The 17,415-nt window shown below is 37.2% G+C and overlaps 1 protein-coding gene across 2 annotated transcripts in view; it reads right to left on the minus strand.

Annotated features, from left to right (window-relative positions):
• The window catches only part of ephb2b (eph receptor B2b), a 140,923-nt gene that overhangs the window by 76,912 nt on the left and 46,596 nt on the right, over positions 1–17,415 (minus strand). For both annotated transcript variants that reach the window (XM_082155016.1, XM_082155015.1), the window contains exon 2: positions 6,673–6,752. In XM_082155016.1, coding sequence (XP_082011142.1) covers positions 6,673–6,752 — 80 coding nt within the window. The remainder of the gene's footprint in view (positions 1–6,672; positions 6,753–17,415) is intronic.

Raw genomic sequence — 17,415 nt, forward strand, 5'->3', positions numbered from 1 at the left:
CCCGTTGAACATTACAAACCTAAGATAATCAAATTATACGGAAAGCACTTGATAGAGTGAAAGAGACTTCTTGTAAAATTTACAAGTATATATTGCGCAGACTAAAGCATGAAGGGAACACGCACCAGGGACTTCACTGCTCGGCCTAAAGTGACTCCAGATGACTCCATTGTGGTTTTCAGCCAACTTGCCTGCAATCAAGCCACAGGCTTACCAGGCACAGAAGTCTTGACCTAGTCCAAGAGGGAAAGCCCTTTTCTTCACCTTAAAAAACATTTTCGCACCACGGCCTCAAAGCCCAGCAAGCGATCACCCAAACCCTCCCCAAATCACCCTCCCCTTGAGTGTTATACTCTTCACTTAACAGCTGACATAATTTCCCAAATTAGTTGCTGCTTAACAAGGATTTTGACAGAGTTTTGACAGACTGGGGGAGAAAGTCAAGCCTGTCCAAAACCTCCATTCTAACAAATGATCTTGGACTAATTAAAACAGCATTCTTTCCTTGCAGCTTTTGTTCTTTGTTCCCATGTCCCTGTTATTTGGCTGAGATGAACTGAAGTGATTCTGGATAGGATTGTGGTCATTAACACTTGCACTGTGTGTGTGTGTGTGTGTGTGTGTGTGTGTGTGTGTGTGTGTGTGTGTGTGTGTGTGTGTGTGTGTGTGTGTGTGTGTGTGTGTGTGTGTGTGTGTGTGTGTGTGTGTGTGTGTGTTTGTGTGTGTGTGTGTGTGTGTGTGTGTGTGTGTGTGTCTGTGTAAAATTAAGTTTTCCATCACTTCAGCTCAGTCCTTTCAAGCAGCCAGATGTGTTTTGGGTCACTGGCAGCCATTGACCTTGCCACCTTTCTTAAGGATGACACATTCTTCCATGAACCAGAAAGGGGTGAGAATGAAGGGTAGTTAAACAAGAGAAGACAGGGTGTAGCATCCTCTTGTTTGTAGTCTGTCACTCTGACTAATCAAATTAGAAAGAATTTATATAAAAGCAATGTTGCTAATGAGAGACTGAGTAAGCGCGTACCACATGATGGTCCAAACAAACGGCCTTTAAATGGAAAGCCTCCCTTTGTGCTGTCTCGGCTTCCCTGCCACTCTTTCATCAGAGGCAAAGAGGAGAACCAAATGAGACATAATAAGAGCCAAGCGATCAAGCACTGAGTGTGAAATTAGAAGAAACATCTTCATTTCCATAGGTTTTCTCCTGGACTGTCAGTGGGAGTGTGGCTAAAGGGAGACCATGTGTTTTAAGAGGGATTCATTAAATGTGTTTTTTTCTTTTTTGGCAGGAAAAGTATATAATATATAAGCAGTCTTTTTAACCTTTATTGTTAAAAAACTAAATACAAATTAATATTTTATATATTTGAACAAATAAATACAATTATTGATTTTAATAAGTTAAAATAAATAAAATTATCGATTAAAATTATTGATTTAATTAGTTAAAAAAACATTTTTTATAATAAAATAATTCATTAAAATCAGTATTTTTTTATATTGTGTGTGCTGAAAAATATTTTAAATACTACTCTTTTTTTATATAGTCAATAGTTATTAAATGTGAAATATAAACTAAACAATTTAAGCTATGGACTTAACAGAGAGAGTCATGCTTACTAAATCTATTTATAATCTATCATATACTGGTTCCTCCTGAATCTATGGGTATTTTACCGCTCTCACAAGTGTGTCAGGGCCTTTATCAAAAAGTGTTAAGACCCACAAGAAGAGGCTGGCTGCCCTCTGGTTAAGAGGTCAGAGTCTTACATAGGGGGGCACTTCAGCAGTGGTGCACCACTGGCTTGAGTTCCTATATACTGGCACCCAAATATAAAATTATGCCGCCATTAGGTCCAAGGGCTCGAGCTATGCTTTGAGGGTCACAAGCAAATTATTACAGAGACTGCTAGGGCAGAGCCCAGAGATTCAGTCCACTGAATGAGAACACAACCTGGTATGTAGGCCTCACATGGTTCTGATCTGCAGTCTTTCAATCACGACAAGACATACTAATTGTATTCTGTGTTCTTCTCTTAATCTACTGTCCTATAATAGTTCAACTAGACATTGCATGCTGTGTTATATTAAGCCAAGCATCACTATATCTCATTAGTTAAGGTTAAGGATTTGAACAATCAAAGATATCTATCATACGACCTTAAAATTTTGTATTCACAAAGTTTGCTTTTCTAGTTAAAAATTACAGTTATACTGTACAAATTAATTTTAATTCTACTTCATTACATTTAAATTTAAATTCAGGAATTACATTTTAATTTAAAGTGCGTTCTCAATTTAATTCTGAATGGTACACAACCCTACTAAATAATAAACAGTGACATACATTTGTGCTAAACCTGCTAAAAAAAAACTTTCAGAACACTAACAACATCACAACATCCAGGTAAGAACCAAAAGCATGAGCATTTATTAAATTAAAAACAGTTCTGTCTTGCTGTTTTTGGATGCAAAAATGTGTCCTCAGTGAACATCCTTAATAATGATGATAACACTTTGGCAAACAGAATGTTTTAGCTATATGACTAATCTTGTGTAAACAGTGTCTTCGGCATAGAAAAGTATCTAATTTCAATAAATCATGCACAATTTTTTTTATTTGACAATTGAACTGAAAAAAACTTGTAACTTGCACTGGGAAAAGGAGCTCTGTGATAAATGGCACACTGTTCTTGTGGACAGAAGTTTAGAAACTATAACTCCCCAGCCACCCAAGACGAAGGAAAGTTCACAGCCGAGCTGTGATCTATAAGTCTCCCAGACAGAGGCTCTCCCGGCTAGAGCGGAGCCGCACGCTTGTGCTGAATTATGAAAAAGTCTCGCTCCAGGCGATGCAGAAGTTGGCCGCGATCAAAGTTTTGTGTTATATTAATTGTTCCACTATGACACGGCTCTGAAATTTTATTTGGACTTCTGCATCTTTTACAAATAAACTGTCAGAACCTTATGAAGTTTACATGAAGCCAGCAATTAAAGCTCTCCCAGGGCTGTCATTTGTATTCAAGCATTTGTAAAGTCGAAAGCTGAAATATGCTGACTCCACATCTCAATGCAAACCGCTCTTTGGACTCAAAGAAATACATCGTAAATCTGCATAAATAAATCATTCACGCAGAGGGACGAAAGGGAGCATGTATGACAGCTCCTGAGGGAAAGTTTCCCAATTTGCAGTTGTGGGAAATCTGACAGATAGAGTCACATTGAGACATTTGTCCTGAGGGGACGTGTGGGACAAATGACATCCGGATATTTCAGCTGAAGTGCAGTGGGATTACAACCCTAAGCGAGATACTGAACTCCCCACCATTAGAAAGATTGACAGAGGGACAGAAAGTGATTGAAAAAAAAATGAGGCGACCTACAAACTGAGCCGTCTTTGGCAGTCAGCTTCAATTACCTCCATCCACTGGTAATGCACAACATGTGAAGTAAGACAAACAAGCTTCCTATTGCTTCTTTAACCCTTGTGTCTATCTATATCCATGTGGATCATGTTTATATAACTCATACGAATCAAGGACATGACAAAAGAGTTATGCTGGAGAAGGGCGGCTTGTTTCAATCTTGACATGTGACCACACAGAGATTTGATTCCCTGATGGTGGGACCCTAAAATAATACAATAGTTTTAGACCGATCCACATTGGAACTGATTTCAGGACATTTCTTGAACCAAATTATTTAAGGCGGTTCTGATGGGTTTGTGTTGGCTGAAACATCTGTTTCTTGATGACTTAATCTAGCTCATGTCATGCTAATCAGAAATACTAAAACTATATGGTTTTAAACAAGGAAACCACATTTTTAAGAGAAGCTAAAGTCATGTCAAGTCAAGTATATTTGTATAGCGATTTTCACAATACAGATTGTATCAAAGCAGCTTCAGAGTATTCAATTAAAATAATACAACAAGGTTTGTTTCTAGTGGAATTTATTGATTGATAAAATTAAATTAAATATCCCCAAAATATCCCCAACTGAGCAAGCCAAAGGCAAGCTAAAGGGTTGTTCCAGAACTGTATGACTTTCTTCTGTGGAATACAAAATTAGATATTTTGAAAAATGTGTTGTTTTGGAACCCATTGACTTTCATTGTATGGAGAAGAAGAATAGTTTTTTTTTATAAATATCTGTCGTCTTTCACAAAAGACAAAATCATACAGGGTTGAAATGATATGAGGGTAAGTAAATGATGACAATTTCCATTTTCAGGTGAAATATGCCTTTAACAGGGGACATTTGTGAGCATGTTCCCCTTTACAGCATCAAATTTCATTTCATTGTTCATTATTCCTCGCAAAACAGACAGAAGCAGTTCATGAGCATGCAAATAAAGTCACAGATGATTAATGACAGTGTTAGATCTGGACCTTGAGGCAGTCAAGTGAGGGCCACACTATCACACTGATTAGTTACACAAATGTACTAGCTTATTTTCATGTTCTGCATCAGTAAGCAATGAGTCTAGATGCATGACCAATACTGGGTTTGAACATGTTTGCATTTACACACATTTGTAATGTCTCCTGCAACGCTGTTCTCTAACTAAGCCGGTAATGACTTAATTTACAGCCTCATGAGGATGTGTACAAACTGCACACACCATTGCAGTTATAAATTAAAAATAAGTCATCCTTAAATAAAATGTTTTACATTACATAAAATGCTCCCAGAGAGGCATAAGAGAAAATTGTCTTTTTACTCGATAAAACGACCATTTATAAAGTGCCCTTGAAAAAGCTGAAAAAACTTTACGCTTTTTGTTGATTTAAATTGTGAGGTTAACCGGATGAATTAAAAGGTTCACACAGTGCTGCATACTGACATTTTCTCTACCACTTACTTTGTTTGTTTTTAGAGTGAACACTGTGTTATCATAAAGAAAGTGTCTGATTCTGTGTAGCTTCTTAAATCAGGGTTTGCATGCCACTTTACAGTTATATAGATGGCCAAAAATCTAACAGACCAAATTTAAAGCCAGCAAATTCCACCTTTGATTTCAATAAGTCTTTAAATTATTAAAAGACATCTGAAATTATAACATAGGATTTTAAAAAGCTGATGTGCAGGTCCAAACACGTAACTATACAGACATGTGGAGTAATAACTACAGTCAAAAATAATAACAGAAAGCACATGAAGTATGTGCTCCTCACACCTGGCTGTGATAAAGGGTTACCATAAATCTTTCTTTAATGTAGGTGTTAACTTCCATAATTACACTGTTCAATACAGTATATTCCACCTGCACAAACCATCAAGCGGTTTAGAATAAATTCAGGACACAAATGTGAATGTATGAATGAAAGAATGAATGAGTGAATGAACAAACCACATCTGGATTTCGGCAACGGGGGTTTGTTTTGCAAAGCTATTCAGTGGCATGTAGGCCAACTGTTGATGGAGTGCTCTATATTTTGACTGACACTGATACTTTAGTTAAGCCCACAAGGCTCTGCAGGGGTGTAAGACAATAACTTAAAGCCTTTCTCTCTATAAGGTTTACAGAATCCCACCTGTTTAATGCTGCTGCGGGGAACCGCCATGTGTGAATTTAGTCAAAGTGTGCTATGTCTTGCTAGAGACTATTCTCTATATCTTGTTTCTTTTAAGAAAATGTATATGCTCTTTGAAAATACATGGTGTCAGACAGCAGAATAACCCAAAAATTAATCTGAGGGAAAGTTGGAACAATCACTAGCATTCCTTGCTGAAGAATCAATTTCCTCTGAGACGCTGGGGTCATTTTGGATATCTATTCTATAATTTCTGAATGTGTCAGAACAGCAAATAAGTTTTGCATCTGAACTATGCGATATTTAATTTCACACTTTATATCACGACATTGCCTCTTGTCTGTGTAGCTATTAGATGTGGTATTGAAATGCTCTGTTAATTCTTCAGAGTTGTAAAAATGAAAAAGATGTGATGACGCAAAGCATGTGTAATTCCGTTTCTTTTGTTACAGAGGAAAAGGAGAGGTGAATCTTATTCGGTGCAGATTGAATCCAGAGCCTCAGACCCGAAGACACCAGCACTTTGTTCTTTAATATTGATTGCTCTAATCAGTACAGGGGGAAAAAAGCTGCGTGCCCTCAGGTTCGAAGAGAAGATGGTGAGCAAAATGATTTCTAAAGAACTTTGAAGTTTCTCAGCCACATTGTCAGAATTCTATCCTCTTTTCTTCCTCCATTTTTTAGTCTCTCTGTCTCTCTCAGTCTTCCATTTTTATTTTACTGCTTCCAGACGCATGGAATGGTATAATTTAAACCATCCCCCCAAACAGACACAGAAGCATAAATAATTGAATAAAATAGGGAGTGTTTTTTTAGAAATACACCAGCAAATTACTCAGGAATATATTTTTCTTCCCCCGATCTGTTCGGAAGAACATAGATCTTGGTGTCGGGGAGGAGACGATTAATTGCTCCTGACCAGTGGGCGCTGAGCAGGCATGAGCCTACATGGATGAAACCTATAGTCTTAGTGGCACTATATGGTAAGGATTCACATCCAGTTTCTGTCATAATCATCAGAGTAGTAGGATTAATTGATCATTTCATGTAACCTCAGTAAACTGTGTGCAATAAAAAGACTAAGTGAATTAGAAAAAGAAATCTGTTAATATATAGACACATTAAGAGAACTTACACTATTGTCACTTGTCCCCGACAACGGATATACTGTCCAGCCAAGCTCTGCGGTCGCTGTGGTGGAATCCATCAACATTTCTGTGAAGTAGGAGGAAACATAAAAAGGTTACACATCCAGGTCATGCTTTGTACAATGTTCAATGTCTGTGAGTTCATATACAGATATCACCCACAGAATCTAGCAATCTTTCATTTATCTTCAATAAACAGAGTGAGGGAAATTGCTAATGTTGTCTCGAATAACTCCAAGAGGTTCCTAAATTACAAATAAAACCAGAAAAAAACTGACTCTGACGTTAACACCAAATATAGAGCTTAATCGCTTTTTATCCCCGGTCTTTGCTTAAGGAAATGCTGGGGAAGAATAAAAACCTATGAATATTTCATATATTTCCATGCATTAACATCATTCTTTATCCAGACATTTATAGAGGCTTGTGATACCACTTAACCAACTGCTCCATAAAATACTATCAACACGTTTGACACGAATCAGCCTTAAATCTGTTTCGATATTACAGCTGTCTCCAGTAGTAAAGATGAGAAATGCTGTAAAATCAAGAAATAGTGAGAAATAGGAAATAGTGGGTTCTGCTTCCCTGCTGTGTGATTCAGCCAAGATCTTTTACAGACAACAGCACACTTTCAGGCTCCACCACTGCAGAGGTTACATGGGTACAGGATGTAGGTAAGCAGTTGGACAACGATGAGATAACCACCAGAGACATTTTAATAATGATATGGCAGCGTACTGATACTGAGAAAGGCTAATCTTTTACAGACCTTACAATGCCTTTGCAGGCAAATGTGCATAAATATCCAAAACACGCATATTTCATCGTTCTAGCCATAGCTAAATTTGTGTTCAGATTGACTTCTCTTGTCACAGTACTAGGGATGCCACTAACGATTATGTTAACTGAGTAAAAAGGGTTAAAACTTCATTTTGAAATCGTGATGAACAGTTTGCATATTTAGAACGTTTTTGATGTATTCTCCTGGGTTGGCGTAGGTTTATAAATGATTTACATTAAAATCTGATGAAATGGCACACATCGCGTTCCCAGATGAACGTTATAAGCAGCTCAAACTCACAGCATATGCAGAGATGGAGTTTGAGATGCTCCACAGATGTAAATGATAAAAGTTCATGTGGAGCAGCATTTACTGTGAACGCAGCCACTCTGAGATGCACGTTAACTACACACATGTAAATAAAGTAGATATATTAAACATGCAGGGCATATATCTATTGAATTGAATCGCAGTCTTTTTCAGTAAATTGCCATCGAGGATTTTTTTAAATGGAGTACTCGAATTTAATTGAGGAATTAAGACAGACTTTCACAGTACACAGTTTGGGTCACCATTTATATGTGTTTTGAAACCACTTAAAAATACTATTATTTTAATGCCAAACAAGACAAGTGAATTTTAATTTGGTTTGCACATACTGCGTGCTAATATGAAAGCTAATTTAAAATATATTGTAGTTGAGTTTTTCAAAAATTGTGACTAAAATATAATTCTGCTGTGTCCTAATATCCTAATATTTTGGGGGATTAAAATGTGTAAACTGTGCTTGCCGTTGATGCTAAATCCATACATTTGAAAATATAAATCTAATAATGGTGACAGCAAAAAAAAAAAAAAAAGTATAAATAAAAAAAATTCACTAAACAGGCCTCATCAATATTCAGCTTGGAAATAATGGCTTTTAAATCAGTTATCACTCAAAAATCTCCATAAATAGCCCCTCTGTGTATTTTTGCATCAAAAATGAATGCGTACATTCTTCTTCCCTAGATAAAACATTGATATTCTACAGTTTGTATAGGGACAAGCATTTTATGCATGCCTTCATAGTAAAGAAACTGCAGATTTGAGTGCCACTGAAAGGGGACGAATTATAATCAGCTGAAAGATGACCGTTTGGTTGAGTAGAAATCAGTCTAATAACAATTACTTCAATTACTCCAGCTGTTCAACATCAGCTCAGACCTTCAAGTAACAATTCACCCACTCGTTCTGTGCTGAGACTGCTAGGTTGGAGAAAAAAAATCTAGTAACTGGAGGCCAGTTACTCTACTTCTACTGATTAGTTGGTGTTAAAGAACATCTCAAGTAATTGGGGTCAAAGAGAACACATTTTGCCGTCTGGGGTCCTCAGAGGCACGGGGATGATAGTTCTCAGTTCAGATTGGCCGTCAGTCATCCCATGTGAATATTCCATGTTATCGCATTGATGGCTTAATTAATTTCCTCTAGTAATTAGAGTAAGACTAAGTTGTTAGACTTTTGGAGGGAAATAGAGGAAGTTTGTGTTTTATCACAGTCGAATGCAGCTGTTTTGACTTCCTTTTACAAGCATCAGAGTACAAAACGTCTTTCAGAGCCTCAGCTTGAGGCCAACTAATTACCAGTCTTAGCTATTGGAAATACTTATTCATTTACAGAATTTTCATTAATCTTGCATTAGGCTATTTGATCATTTTAAATGCGCTTTCGAACGCTGGTTGCAATTAAGACGGGCCTTGAAAACGACAGCGATTTTGAAGGAAAACAGTAAGTGTACTGTTTGGGGCTGTGCAGAGGAACGCAGCCTTTCGGGCATGTCTCTATACCTCAGATTCCCTCTGAATTATATTCCAGGAAAAACCAAAAGCATTCAATGAAAAAAAAACTACATGTGGCTCCAATTTATTTGAAAAAGGACATATTCCATCTCTAAGGCACACAAATTTAAGCTAAATTACATGATTATCACTAAGCCTAAAATTTATATTCAGAGACTCATGAAACTTACTCTGGATGCCCATTCATCGCAGTCTAAAATGAAGATCTGCTTTCAGTTGGTACACAGAGGTGAAATCAAAATGCAATTATGGGCCATAATAAACAATAGAATTGAAAAAGTGGCAAAGTGAATTTTCTAACCTCATGCCGAGGACTTGTGGGCATGTGGTCCTTTATAAAGCACCATGAGTGCATTGACTAGCGGTGAGGTAAACATTCTTTCCCTTTCATAAGCTCCTGTGCTTTATACGCTACTGCTTTTCGCAGTCTGGAAGAGTGATGCACTGCCTGTCCTGTACCGTACGATGGATAACCCCCCAACCAGAGGCCTCATGCGTACTCAGAGCCAAGCTAGAGATTTACGACTCCCCGCAGTTATGGCCGTACCTCACTGCTACGACTTGCTTCCAGCTCTTCATCCTCTGTGACGAGGTAAACCAGAGGGGTCTCTCGGCTCCACAGGACTCTCTTATGGACTTTTTGAAGAGAGTGGTGGATGTGGCACCATGAGGATTGAATGTGTTTATGCTCACACCACGTCTGGAGGTGACAACACATTCCAACCAGGGCCTATGAATAAGCCTGAGTCATTGTAAGGTCCAGCACAGACACCATTTTAAGACCCAGGAGGACGGGTGAGTTTAAGCTTTTCAACAGGAATCATTTTTATGAATTTTCCCAATGTGAATATGTAATGGTGGGAGGAGCTTTCTGACCGCTTAGTAAAATACCTTCTCAGAGTATAATGGAGTTCAAGACATCTTGCTTATGCTTTACACTAGGGGTGGGCGATATGGCAAAAATATCATATCACGATTTTTTTCAGGAAAATCACGATTAACGATTTTATCACGATTCTTTTTATGTTGGTTTATGTTACTATTTTGTGACTTAGCATTACAGCCAATCTAATGTCCATATTTTAAAAACAAAGCCTTAGGTAACAAAATAAAAAAATAAAAAAATGGCAGACAGGGGCGAAGATAAATATATTTGTCATTATTTTCTTTGTTATTAAATATTAAGATCAAAGATACACATTACACATACACAACTTAATATACAAATTAAATAGGCTAAACAGTGCTTTACGTTTTCAGCTACAGGTGTATTTAACAGTAGCATTGAAGAAAGTAATTAAATGAACAAATATGAAAATAAAACAAAACAGACTTCACTGTATAAATTATACATTGATACTTATTAAAGCTACTATTAAAGTTATCAGTCAAGAGCAGCGAGTGATTTTTCTCTTTGCGTTTTTGTTGTTTTATTCAAATTATCATAAATTCAAATTATCATAATTTACTCTCTCAAGTTGTTTTAAACTCGAATAAGTTTCTTTCTTCTGTTGAAAATAAAAGTTATTTGGAAGAATGTGGGTAACCAAACAGTTGATATACCCCAGTGACTACCATAGTATATTTTTCTCCTATGGAAGTCAATGGGGACCAGCTATACTGTTTTGATAGCCACATTCTTCAAAATATTAATATTAGAAAAATATTAGAAACTATTAGAAGGAAATTAAAACAGGTTTGGAACAACATTAGAGTGCGTAAATGATGAGATAATTTTTTCTTTTTTTTGGGGTGAACTATCCCTTTAAGGACAAGCGGCAGCGTGTTTACTATTATAGCTACTGTCTCTTTAAGAGCTGCACGCGACGCGTCTAATATACACGCATTTGACAAGCAGATTTTCTCTCAATTTTCTCAAGTTTGCTTTCACTTTAGACATAACCGACTTTGTTTATATAAACCTTGTGTGTATTTAACAGTATAAGCACAATAAGACTCGAAAGATAATTTAGTCCAGTATCAAGGCGCTGGTAGACAGGCTTTTAGTGCATGTGAGCTTCACATGTACGCGCTGAGAAACGCACACGTTAGAACAGCGCATCAGCATGCGAATTAAATGTTTAACCGACAAGGCATTAAAGCACATGCAAATTGTGAACTTTTGTGAACTGCAGTCCCGTTCCGCTGCGTTAACATTTTATGCGAATATACGTCGCGTTGTTCAGTATGTTGGGACCGTTGGGACAGAGGCACCAGAACAGATATAATGCACGATTCTACGATATTTCTTCAAAAGCACATCGTGAAGACATTTTAATCGTCCACGATAAAAAATCGTCATATCGCACACCCCTACTTTACACTCATATTACTCACATTTAACCTGAGTTTGTGGTCCGAATTGAGTGTGATGAGATAAAAATAACGTGTACCGCAAAATAATTGATTTACACAAAAACAGTGCAACCCTATTCATGAATAAATTAGGGATGAACGATATATCGGCCACCATGTTGGTATCGGCCGATATATGTTCATTTTTAATGTTATCGTTATCGGCACGATAAGAAAATTTGACCGATATATTAAAGCTGATAAATAATGGATTATTTCCTTCAGCTGAGACACTTGAGATGCGAACTGTTCACCATGATGATTTTGAATTGCTTGAAATATGATTGGAATCACTTAAAAAAGGAAAATACTGTTAAGTGCAACATGTGCAGCGCAAGTCTGTCATATAGCCTAAGCTACATATAATTATAATGAGAACATTATAATTGTGTGTTTGGGTCATGGCTTTTAATGGTGAGGCTTTTATTTTTGTAATCAGGCTCTCAAAAATTATATAAAAATTGGGGTTTAGATTTATCAGCCAATATATCAGTTATTGGCATTCAAATACAAAGATTTATCGGTTATCGGTATCAGCCAAAATTTTTATATGCATCCCTAGAATAAATGACTCTTATAATCTGTTCTTTTAAGTGAACTAGAAACATACAGCACAACTAATATAGTTTGATTCATGCACAACTTACTCTTTTGAACCACTCTTTTTAAACAATCATTCAAAAAGACTTCAAAGTCAGTGTGAAGTTGAACCCTATCATTTTAATCATTCTGACGAATCCACTGAACTCACTGAATCCATCTGGTAATATATTCAAATACAATAAAAGCACAGATGATACAGATACATATAGATGATGCATAGATATTGATGAAAACAGAGAGATTTTGAGGTTTTCTACAAACTTTCATATAGTAGTTTGTAACCAAAGAGTTCATAACTTTATAATAATACAAATTAAATGTAATTTAAAGCTTATTTAAAAAAAAATTTAATCTTGATTGTGTTGATTATTATATGTGTAAGCCTAAATAAATATCTGAAATTTACCCAAATGAATTGTAAAGAAATCAATTTTGAACTGAATTGAAAGCTTGTGAATCTGAATCTAAATCAGGCCATATGTATTGATGACCCAGCCCTTGTTTTCGCTGGGATTTAGGGTGCCATGGCATTTCATCCGAAGGTTAGAAAGGCCAGCTGTTCATTGCAAGGCTGTAAACAAAAGGATCCTCTGAACACCAGTCCACGTTAATTGATAGGAAACAGGATCCTTTCAGACCAGGGATTACTGTTGGGAAAATTGATTGGTCAGCAGCTATGCTCCTGAGCCAGAAAGTGGCACCTGTTAAAATTGCTACTTTTAAAAAGGCCAGAGAAAGCTATTTGGGGAACGCTGCCGTGTAAAATGGCTACACGGATCATTAATAGGAGGGTCTGTTTATTTGGGGAGGTGATTAGGGTTTAAGCTGTAGACCACAGAATGCCACACACACTTGTTGCACAGTCACTGGACTGTAGCCACTTCACACTGTCATAGATATACATTCACTGACCTTGAATCTAGGCCTGTTTCCAAATCTGCATCAAGAAATGTCAACTTGGAATGATAAATGGAAAGTCTTCGGATGATAATTCCATTTCCTAAAGAATTCCTAATATCTCTAATACCTGTGTATGTCTGTGGCTGATTTTATATACTCTCCGGAGGATGCTTCCGGAGAAACCGGCTTGGCTGACTCTAACTCAATTATGTGGGTGGGCTAGTTATGACAGAAGACTATGGTATCATTATTCTGAAACTTGCAGAGGTGTATGTGGAGAGACTGACTGAACTGTTTTGGCAGCTAATGCCCAACAAACCTCCCCTTGCCCTTGGATAGAGCATGGCGGTGCTTCAGACGAGTACTGGCTTCCAAATAGCCTAGGCCAAAATTCACATCAGTGACTCACAAGCAGCATGTAGAAGCACTGGTAACACTTCAGAACAAGGCTCAATTTGTTAATACTAGGGGTGTCCCCGACTAAGGATTTTCATAGTCGAATCAGATTCTTGTCGATAGTCAACTAATTGAATAGTCGAATCATGTGTGTGGGGTTGGGGGTTGGGGGTTGGGGGTTGGGGGGGGGGGGGGGGGGGGGGGCAAAGCTGCGATGTACAGAACATCACACAAAGATATTGAAGAAAATGTATAAAAACATTTTGGATTAAATTAATTAAATCAAATTAAATCGGCTAAATTGCCTGTGCGAGCACGCTCTAAGTAGCCTAGGTCTACAGTGCAACATGAATGCACTGAAAAACAATTAATTAACAGAATTAAATTAGAACAGAATATACCTTTCTAATAAATAAAAATTAAAATACAAAACGAAATAAGTCATAATCAAGTTACTAGATGCAGAACAAATGTCTGCAAAATGCCTAAAGTGCGGGGGAACATCCTTCCTCTATAGGAGGAACGCGTTGCGTTCATATTCTGGGTTCATCTGCTTATCTGCACATAGCATGGTTTCTTAATAAGGTGTGTAGCCTACAGTGTTTTAAAAGCTTTTTTCACGTTAAGCGTTTTATAATGTCCGAGGAAAACCAGCTTGTTAACGTTGGCCGGCAGAAGTGCGATCATGGTTTTCCTGATGCTAAATCCAGCCTTGGAGAATATCCTTTCTGATGGTGTGCATCCACACTTTAGATTTTCTTAACCCCAGACATTGTTAAAGATTTAAATCCCTGCTGCAAAGACGCTCCTCTGTCGGTCACGGATCGAAAGTGAAACTTCTGTCACGGGGTGTGTGGATTTATTCACGCACGTTAAAAATATTTATTAAAAGCTTCTATCTTTGCACATTTTTATCTACACCATTATCATAATAGGCTGTAGCCTATATTAACGTATTGAAAGAAAACCGGTAGTTTTTTTTTTTTTTTTTACAGCATTTATTAATCTTGGTTAATGTTTATTAATAGACATAATTTTTTAAAGAAATGTAATACTTTTATTCAGCAAGGATGCATCAAACTGATCAAAAGTGACAGGATGTATCGGTCAATAATTGGTATTGGTCGATAAAAGCAATTATTATCAGCTGACTGTATAAAAACATTTGATGATCCGATAATCAGGCCCGATTATATCCTGTCTTTCAAAAGGGGACGGAAAAACTTGTCAGACTGCTTTTTCATCCTGTGTATGAAGGAAATGTCTCATGTTGAATTTAGAGCTGTCGAAGTTCAGGCAACACAAACACAACAAATTAGCAGTTAAAAATTAGTGCTGCTAAAGCAGGCTTTTTTTGACCTTATGAATCACTTGTAGTTCAAGCCAGGGTTGCCAGGTCCGTGTTTTTTTTCTCTTTTTTCTTACACCAAACATTATTTGTAGCGTACCTGCCATCTAATAAATCACAAAGAACTTTGTGCTTTACTACTTGTGGTAAGAAACAGTCTCAGCTTTCAAATTCTGTCCATTGTATCACGAAATTCAAACAATAAATAGAGTTTTGAAGCTCTTAAATGTGACGTGACAGAGCGCTGTAGTGCTTCAGGTCAAGTGGCAGCGTGGAGAGCGAGTCAATTCTTCCACTTTAAAAGTTATAGTATGCAAAAAACATGCATGAACATCGAATGTTGAAAGATACAGTACAACTATGTAATCTCTCAATGTTTCAACTGCGGAAAGACGTCAATAAAACTATCACATTAGCATATAAAACATTATCACATTATGTTGCATTTACCTCAGGAAAGTTATCAAGTGTTCACAGTTCCACTAGAGGAGCTTATTTACTGTTAATTATATATGTATGCTTGAATACATTTGCCATGAAGACAAGTGTGTATGAAAACTACTTTAAGTGCAACTGAGTTGTATACAAACATTTCAGTTTGCATTTCAGTGTGATTATTATAGGCCTATATGAAAATAATTAGCAGTAGAATATAATAGCTCTGCTGTTAATTTCAACATCTAATAATATAGTAATGTTCCAAATGAGAGGGTTCCTTGTGCATTTGGTATCAGTAGATATTCTGAATAATCATCTCTCGGTATCTGCAAAGAAACTTAGTATCGGTAATAATGCTGAAAATTCAGCATTGTTATCACATAAATGGCATAATATCTAAATAGATATAAATAGAAAACAGTTATTTTAAATTGTAATATTCACAATATTACCGTTTTCACTGTCTTTCTGATCAAACAAATGCAGCCTTGGTGAGCATAAGAGACTTACTGACTATTCATTTTTGAACGGTAGTGTATCTGTTGTTCATTGTTAAAATAAATTAAATAATTTAATTTAATAAAATTTAAATAAATTAAATACATTTTGGTAAATATTAAATAAAATAATATTAACCAAAATTTATAAAATACTGTGCAAGTACTACTCATTGTAAGTTTATGCTAGCCATAGTATTACAAAATGTACAAATAAAAAATAGAACCCGACTGTAAAGTGTTACGAAGCACTTTGGACACTAATACCATCTGTTTCCCAGTGCACCTTATTTTCCTGTAAGGACACAAAATAATAACTAATGATTAAGATTAGCCCATTGCACCATGATTAAGAATAACATCACTCCTTGTCAGTCAGTCTGTTATGAAAAAGAGAAATACTGTGTAAGATTTGCAAACCCTCTGATATCAAAATGTTTCCTCAATAGAAGCAGCAGTACTGTACGCTCCAGGGACATGATCCAGCACAGATTAGAGAAGTCATCTCTACTATGCAGCCATTTGTTCCTCTCAGGCATGTAACCTCACACTGTTCTCTCTGAGACACACCTGAAAAATTAAAGCTAGTTGGGGTGGGAATACATTAGAATCGAAATGAGTAGTTAGGGCATCTGAGCGATAACCACATAGCTGTTGCTGCTATTCAGCTCAGGCAAATACTTTTACATATACGACAAGAAACCACAGAAGAGGTAATTAATGCAGGATCGATGTAACACTAGGATCTTGCTGCAATTTACCGAAGGGCCCGGAGAAACCATTTGATCTGAGTGGCATGTGTACGTGATAATGACGTTCATATGTCACGTTGAAGGGTAGAGGCCCGTGTGGTTGGAATGATGAGTGAACACCGCGCCGCAGCTCTGACGTGCCCCTAGTCGTCCAGAAATCTTTCAGCACAACGAGGGTCAATTAGGTGGAGTGCACATAACCGCCGCATTACAGAATTGCTTTGTATGGTAATTGAGTCCGTATGCCAGAGCATACGGCACCCAGAACGTGCTCGGAGAGTAAGGGTTTAATCCAGGAAGGTGGCAGATACCCAAACCCCACCAGCATTACTTTAGGGGCTTGTGAGGACCAAAACAGAATCTGTTATACTTCAGATATATCCGCGGAGAGGTCTCTCACTCTCTCTCTCTCTCTCTCTCTCTCTCTCTCTCTCTCTCTCTCTCGAGGAGATTAATGAATGCTCTGGGATTATGGTCTGAATTTAGGGGTCAGATGATGATGATGATGATGATGATGATGTAGGGAAGTGTGGAGGGATGTGGAAGGGAAGGCAGAAATAAAAGTGGACTCAGCCAACACAGAGTATCAGTGTGTTTCAGAGGAAGAGGAAGCGGGTGGTTGATTTTGGCAGTGTGCGGTTCCTTGTGAAATATGCTACCACACAGTCGGCGGAGCGTTCCTGACTGCTTGACACAATGATGTAGCTCTGAATTCCCAGGATTCAACAGGACATACTATGGTAATTCTCCATCCTTACATAGCCGACTAGCACATCATTCAAGACCGCTAAGGGTTGAAAAAGAGTTATACCAAAA

This window comes from Leuciscus leuciscus, assembly GCF_965113295.1.
Source record: "Leuciscus leuciscus genome assembly, chromosome: 23".
NCBI classification, from domain to species: domain Eukaryota; kingdom Metazoa; phylum Chordata; class Actinopteri; order Cypriniformes; family Leuciscidae; genus Leuciscus; species Leuciscus leuciscus.